This window comes from Scyliorhinus canicula, chromosome 10 (genome assembly GCF_902713615.1).
Source record: "Scyliorhinus canicula chromosome 10, sScyCan1.1, whole genome shotgun sequence".
In the NCBI taxonomy this organism is placed as follows: domain Eukaryota; kingdom Metazoa; phylum Chordata; class Chondrichthyes; order Carcharhiniformes; family Scyliorhinidae; genus Scyliorhinus; species Scyliorhinus canicula.
The window spans coordinates 174,992,021-174,999,250 of record NC_052155.1 but is presented as its reverse complement, the minus strand read 5'-3'; the positions used below and the strand labels follow the sequence as shown (position 1 = coordinate 174,999,250).

Sequence of the window (7,230 nt, the reverse complement as noted above, 5' to 3'; positions counted from 1 at the left end):
CATTCAGATTTCTCAGGTCACGGTAAAAGTGTAAAGAGCGAGCATGGTGGCACTCATGGCTCAGTTAGAAGCACTCTCACCGGAGTCCAAAGGTTTATGGGATCAATCCCGACTCCAGGCACTGGAGGAGGTAATCCAGACTGACACATCAGTGGAATACTTGAGAGGATGCTGCACTGTTGAGGGTGCGGTATTTGCCCTCGCAGGGTGGATGTGATAGATCGCATGGTACTAAGTGAAGAGCAGGGAATTTGTCTCTGGTGCCCTGGCCAATATTTCTCCCTCAACCTCCTATACGGCTTCACCTGATGCCGGTGTCTATGTATTTACATTGTATACCTTGTGTTGCCCTATTACGTATTTTGTTTTCTTTTCATGTACTAAATGATCTGTTTGAGCTGTCGGCAGGAAAATACTTTTCACTGTACCTCAGAACACGTGACAATAAACAAATCCAAATCCAATCCAACCAACCTCCCTGCACAAATTATCTGGTCACGATCACATTGCTATCTGCGGGGAGCTTGCCGTTCGCAAATTGACTGCCACGTTTCCCACATTACAGCAGTGGTCACACCTCAAAAAAGGTTTGCCTGAGGTTGGGAAAGGCGCTACATAAATGAAAGTCTTTCTTTCGATTCCAAAAGTTCCGAACATGCACAATTGTTTTAAAGTTTGTCAGGTGGCAGCACAATAGCTACTTTTCAATACAATTCAAACAGGGCAGATTCTCGAGCAACGGGGTGGAGAGTTATTGCTGGGAAACGACTGCGGGAAGCAGTTATCTGATATGAATGCAACATAAGAGACAGTCCTTCAACTCCCTCACACTTGTCAACTGATGCCTTCTATATCCATAACTCATGATGAAAATTCACAACTGCATCTAAATCACAGCTACATCCATGAAAGACTATGCTGAATAAAAGATGATTCTCACCATGTCTGGCTGCATTGCTTTTTTGTTAAAACAAAATAAAAATCGAAAAGATTTCTTCCCTCTCCTCCTGAATTCACGTTTACCCTGCAGCTCAGTGGCTTCTGATGTATTATCCAAACGGTCATAAGATCTCGGAGCAAAGGGGGTCGAAGGGAGATTTGGTAGGGGTTTCACAAGGTTATGCCAGGTTTAGATAAGATAAGTAATGTTGTTTCCATTAGTAGGTGGCACAGGACGTAGGAGACACAGATTCGAAGGTTTGGGCTCGAGATCAGAGGACAAAGTTTTCTTTTTAAGTGGCGAGTGGCCACGAGCTGGAACTCACTGGCTCTGAGGGCAGAAGAGATCTTGATAATTTCAACTGGAAACAGGACCGACAGTCGAGCGGAAAAGAACGTGCAGGCCCAAGGGCTGAGAGCGGGGGGAATTGAACTATATGTAAATGCAAGTTCTTTCTTACTTATCAAGTATATTTGATGTATTTTTGCATCTTCAGACAGGAGTAGAGAACAATAGCTGACTCAGATGCGCTGTTGAACCGTTTTTAAGGGATTGTGGGTGGGGAGTTGGGAAACTTTCACCACCATTCTGCTTGTTTACATGAATTGTGTATAAGGATTCTCACATGGAAAATCATGCAATCCAACATTTTATTACACGGTTTTTCAATTAACACAAGTGCTTCTTGAGACACTATTAATACATCATCTGTGCATTGCGTTGATCTTTAGAACCTTTCAAAACTTTGATATGTTACGCACATCAACATTAAGGCAGGCAAAAAATAATCAACTGTAGTGTATAAGTTAATGCACAATGAATTCAAAAATATTGTTATAAAAATATTTAATTCAATCTCAATAAAGATGTGCAAAGAGTATGGACACTCAAACTCTGCTTCAATGTGTCATGGGAAGGTGTATCACAGGAAACCAATAAGAATCAGTACAGGCTTCAAACTAAACTTACGATAAAATCACCAGTTGCTACTTGCCCAGCTAACCGCACAAAGTATTTCTTTTACGGTTTAATTAAACGTGAGTGGAGGGCATATTTGGTGAATGAAGCACTTCAGAATTCTCCTGACTGAGTCACTAAAAGCCAGCGTGCATTGTCCATCACCACAACAGTGTTTACCTGGCTTCCTGTGATCTTCAGTTCAGCCTAACCCCCTTCTATTGATAAGCTTCGCCCTTCATTTTGAAGGAACTATTACAACTGAGCAACCTTCCCTTTAGAAGAGAAGATGTTTAATTCTCAGTTAAAGTGGGCTTTTGATGTAGCCAGTCACGAGGGAAGGGGGTAACAAGAGAAGTCACAGATTATCAATCAGGTATAAAAAGATACCATTTTGCAAAGGGCACCAGTGCTCTTGTTTAACAATAAACTGACAGTTATATCAACCCAGACATGTCTGCAGAAAAACTAAGGCGGTGATCATTACATTTTTTTTTACTTCTTTGCAATCTGCCCACATTGACAATCTTTCCTTTCAGGTTAAGGTGAGAGAGGGGCAGACTGGAAAAGAAACTGAAAGCGGCAATCCTGGAGTTCCAGGATTCAGGAGTGTCCCACGGTGGGACTTTAATCTGTTCAGTGTGTGAGTTATGGTCAGTTTGGGGAAGTTTAACCTGCACAGTGTGTGAGTTATGCTCAGACTGGGGAAGATTAACCTGTTCAGTGAGTGAGTTATGCTCAGACTGGGGAAGTTTAACCTGTTCAGTGTGCGAGTTATGCCCAGACTGGGGAAGTTTAACCTGTTCACAGTGCGAGTTATGCCCAGACTGGGGAAGTTTAACCTGCTCAGTGCGTGAGTTATGCTCAGACTGGGGAAGTTTAAACTGCTCAGTGTGTGAGTTATACTCAGACTGGGGAAGTTTAACCTGCTCAGTGTGTGAGTTATACTCAGACTGGGGAAGTTTAACCTGCTCAGTGTGTGAGTTATGGTCAGTTTGGGGAAGTTTAACCTGTTCAATGTCTGAGTTATGCTCAGACTGGGGAAGTTTAACCTGCTCAGTGTGTGAGTTATGGTCAGATTGGGGAAGTTGAACCTGTTCAGTGTGTGAGTTATGTTCAGACTGGGGAAGTTTAACCTGTTCAGTGCAAGTTATGATCAGATTGGGGAAGTTGAACCTGTTCAGTGTGTGAGTTATGCTCAGATTGGGGAAGTTTAACCTGTTCAGTGCAAGTTATGTTCAGATTGGGGAAGTTTAACCTGCTCAGTGTGTGAGTTATACTCAGACTGGGGAAGTTTAACCTGTTCAATGTCTGAGTTATGCTCAGACTGGGGAAGTTTAACCTGCTCAGTGTGAGAGTTATGGTCAGTTTGGAGACGGTTAACCTGCTCAGTGTGTGAGTTGTGGTCAGATTGGGGAAGTTTAACCTGCTCAGTGTGAGAGTTATGGTCAGTTTGGAGACGGTTAACCTGCTCAGTGTGTGAGTTATGGTCAGATTGGGGAAGTTTAACCTGCTCAGTGCGTGAGTTATGCTCAGACTGGGGAAGTTTAAACTGCTCAGTGTGTGAGTTATACTCAGACTGGGGAAGTTTAACCTGCTCAGTGTGTGAGTTATGGTCAGTTTGGGGAAGTTTAACCTGTTCAATGTCTGAGTTATGCTCAGACTGGGGAAGTTTAACCTGCTCAGTGTGTGAGTTATGGTCAGATTGGGGAAGTTGAACCTGTTCAGTGTGTGAGTTATGTTCAGACTGGGGAAGTTTAACCTGCTCAGTGCAAGTTATGATCAGATTGGGGAAGTTGAACCTGTTCAGTGTGTGAGTTATGCTCAGATTGGGGAAGTTTAACCTGTTCAGTGCAAGTTATGTTCAGATTGGGGAAGTTTAACCTGCTCAGTGTGTGAGTTATACTCAGACTGGGGAAGATTAACCTGTTCACTGAGTGAGTTATGCTCAGACAGGGGAAGTTTAACCTGCTCAGTGCAAGTTATGATCAGATTGGGGAAGTTGAACCTGTTCAGTGTGTGAGTTATGCTCAGATTGGGGAAGTTGAACCTGTTCAGTGTGTGAGTTACACTCAGATTGGGGAAGTTGAACCTGTTCAGTGTGTGAGTTATGCTCAGATTGGGGAAGTTTAACCTGTTCAGTGCAAGTTGTGCTCAGACTGGGGAAGTTTAACCTGCTCAGTGTGTGAGTTATACTCAGACTGGGGAAGATTAACCTGTTCACTGAGTGAGTTATGCTCAGACTGGGGAAGTTTAACCTGCTCAGTGTGTGAGTTATACTCAGACTGGGGAAGATTAACCTGTTCACTGAGTGAGTTATGCTCAGACTGGGGAAGTTTAACCTGCTCAGTGTGTGAGTTATAGTCAGACTGGGGAAGTTTAACCTGCTCAGTGTGTGAGTCATGGTCACTTTGGGGAAGTTTAACCTGCTCAGTGTGAGAGTTATGGTCAGTTTGGGGAATTTGAAAATGTTCAGTGTGTGAGTTATGCTCAGATTGGGGAAGTTTAACCTGCGCAGTGCAAGTTATGCACAGTTTGGGGAAGTTTAACCTGTTCAGTGTGAGTTATGGTCAGATTGGGGAAGTTTAACCTGTTCAGTCTGTGAGTTATGGTCAGTTTGGGGAAATTTAACCTGCTCAGTGTGAGTTGTGGTCAGATTGGGGAAGTTTAACCTGTTCAGTGTGTGAGTTATGGTCAGTTTGGGGAATTTGAAAATGTTCAGTGTGTGAGTTATGGTCAGATTCGGGAAGCTTAACCTGCGCAGTGCAAGTTATGCACAGATTGGGGAAGTTTAACCTGTTCAGTGTCTGAGTTATGGTCAGTTTAGGGAAGTTTAACCTGCTCAGTGTGAGTTATGGTCAGATTGGGGATGTTTAACCTGTTCAGTGTGTGAGTTATGGTCAGTTTAGGGAAGTTTAACCTGTTCAGTGTGTGAGTTATGGTCAGTTTGGGGAAGTTTAACCTGTTCAGTCTGTGAGTTATGCTCAGATTGGGGAAGTTTAAACTCTCCAGTGTGTGAGTTGTGCTCAGTCCTTTCCTGCTGCTCCTCCTCCAGCTGCAGGTGGGCGGCCAACTCCTGGGTGACGGCCGCCCGGCCCATCTGGTCGCTGCGGCGCCTCTCCATGATGAGGTCGTCCAGGCTCTGGAACTCCAGCGTGTGGCTGCGGCCGCCGGAGAGCTGCAGGCGGAGGCGGTAGGGCTGCTTGCCGATGCGCAGCTCGCCTCCCGCCTTGAACTCGCGGCGGCCGCTGCGGCACCAGGCGGCGAAGCACTCGGAGCTGCGCCAGGCCAGCTGCGGCCCGCGGAGGCCCACCTGGCGCAGGGCGCTCTGCACCACCCGCTCGGCCGGCAGGGGCGGGAAGCGGTAGCGCCCGTTCACCAGGCGGCCCGGCCGGCCCTGGCTGGCGGCGCTCAGCGGGTCCCGCCGGATCTCGGCCTGGTGCAGGTGCACCACCTGCAGCTCGCCCACGTACACCGCCCAGTGCGGGTACTGCCTGCGGCCCACGAACTCCACCAGGTCCCCCGCCTTGCACTGGCCCAGCAGGGCCTCGGGGCCACCCGCCAGCCCCCAGCCACTCCGCTGCTCGTAGATGCACTCCTCCCGGTAGTAGACCGAGCACTCCAGCTCGTTCAGGGGGTCGTAGGAGACCCGCTCCTCCTCCTCCTTCCCTCCCTCCCTCTTCCTCTTCTCGCCCCCCTCCTCCACCACCTCCTCCAGCTCCTCGTCATCCACCGAGAAGATGTAGGAGACCCCGATCCGCGGCCCCGGCTCCTCCCGCTCCCCTCCCGCCGGCTCCACGGTCGGCACCTCGGCGTAGCTCAGATGGGTCAGCCGCTCCACCTGGTTGCCCATTGTCAGTGTCTGTGAGTGTGGGAGAGTCAGACCCACTCCATGTGTCCACACAGCCAGCAACCACTCTCCCCTCAACCTCAAACCCCCCCAAACATACTCACCCTCAAACCCCCTCTCCCTCAACCCCCCTCTCCTCACCCTCAAACCCCCCCTCTTCACCCTCAAACCCCCACTCTATTCACCCTCAAACCCCCCCTCTTCACCCTCAAACCCCCCTCTCTTCACCCTCACAACCCCCTCTCTTCACCCTCACACCCCCCTCTCCTCACCCTCAAACCCCCCTCTCCTCACCCTCAAAACCCCTCAACCTCCAACCCCCCTCTCCCTCAACCCCAAACCCCCCTCTCCCTCAACCCCAAACCCCCCTCTCCCTCAACCCCAAACCCCCCTCTCCCTCAACCCCAAACCCCCCTCTCCCTCAACCCCAAACCCCCCTCTCCCTCAACCCCAAACCCCCCTCTCCCTCAACCCCAAACCCCCTTCTCCTCAAACCCCTCTCCCCGCCTGAGCGAGCAGCAGCTACGCGGGAGAATCAGAAGGTCGGGGCGAGGGGATCTTCCACACCCGCCTCCATCAGGCTCTGGCCGGGGAGGTGAGAGCAACAAAGTTAGAGTGGGTCGAGAAAGAGTGAAGAGTTGGCTTGTAATCGTCTCTCCAGCGCCGGACTGTAATTCCCTCCGTTAAGAAATGGATTGTAATCCTCTCTCCAGCTCCAGACTGTAATTCCCTCCTTTCAAGAGTTGTATTGTAATTGTTTCTCCAGCTCTGGAATGTAATTCCCTCCTTTAAGGATTGGATTATAATTGTTTCTCCAGCTCCAGACTGTAATTCCCTCCGTTAAGAGTTAGATTGTAATCGTCTCTCCTGCTCCGGACTGTAATTTCCTCCTTTGAGTTGAATTGTAATGGTCTTTCCAGCTCCAGGACTGTAATTACCTCCTTTCAAGGTTGGATTGTAATGGCCTCTCCAGCTCCGGACTGTAATTCCTTCCTTTCAGAGTTGAATTGTAATGGTCTCTCCAGCTCCAGGACTGTAATTACCTCCTTTCAAGGTTGGATTGTAATGGCCTCTCCAGCTCCAGATTGTAATTCCTTCCTTTCAGAGTTGAATTGTAATTGTCTTTCCAGCTCCCGACTGTAATTCCCTCCTTTGAGTTGAATTGTAATCGTCTCTCCAGCACAGGATTGTAATTACCTCCTTTCAGAGTTGGATTGTAATGGCCTCTCCAGCTCCGGACTGTAATTCCTTCCTTTCAGAGTTGAGTTGTAATTGTCTCTCCAGCTCCGGACTGTAATTCCCTCCTTTGAGTTGAATTGTAATCGTCTCTCCAGCACAGGACTGTAATTACCTCCTTTCAGAGTTGGATTGTAATGGCCTCTCCAGCTCCGGACTGTAATTCCTTCCTTTCAGAGTTGGATTGTAATGAACTCTCCAGCTCCGGACTGTAATTCCCTCCTTTCAGAGTTGGACTTTAATTCCT

At 48.2% G+C, this 7,230-nt stretch overlaps 1 protein-coding gene across 3 annotated transcripts; it reads right to left on the bottom strand.

Moving 5' to 3' along the window:
• Positions 1-1,574: 1,574 nt before the first annotated feature.
• Positions 1,575-5,847, bottom strand: LOC119972787 (protein LRATD2-like). 3 transcript variants are annotated; one of them, XM_038810168.1, is made up of 2 exons: positions 3,408-5,847; positions 1,575-2,697 (listed from the first exon to the last, which is right to left on the bottom strand). In XM_038810168.1, the coding sequence occupies exon 1, from the start codon at positions 5,748-5,750 to the stop codon at positions 4,803-4,805; it is 948 nt and encodes a 315-aa protein (XP_038666096.1). In that variant the 5' UTR covers positions 5,751-5,847; the 3' UTR covers positions 1,575-2,697; positions 3,408-4,802. The 3 variants fall into 3 exon arrangements, with proteins under 3 accessions (XP_038666096.1, XP_038666097.1, XP_038666094.1); XM_038810169.1 differs by having other exon boundaries at positions 1,575-3,365; positions 3,576-5,847; XM_038810166.1 differs by having other exon boundaries at positions 1,575-4,031; positions 4,324-5,847.
• Positions 5,848-7,230: the final 1,383 nt, after the last annotated feature.

Excerpts from the sequence above, each read along its gene's own strand:
- LOC119972787 (XM_038810168.1), bottom strand. The coding sequence starts at position 5,750 with ATGGGCAACCAGGTGGAGCGGCTGACCCATCTGAGCTACGCCGAGGTG.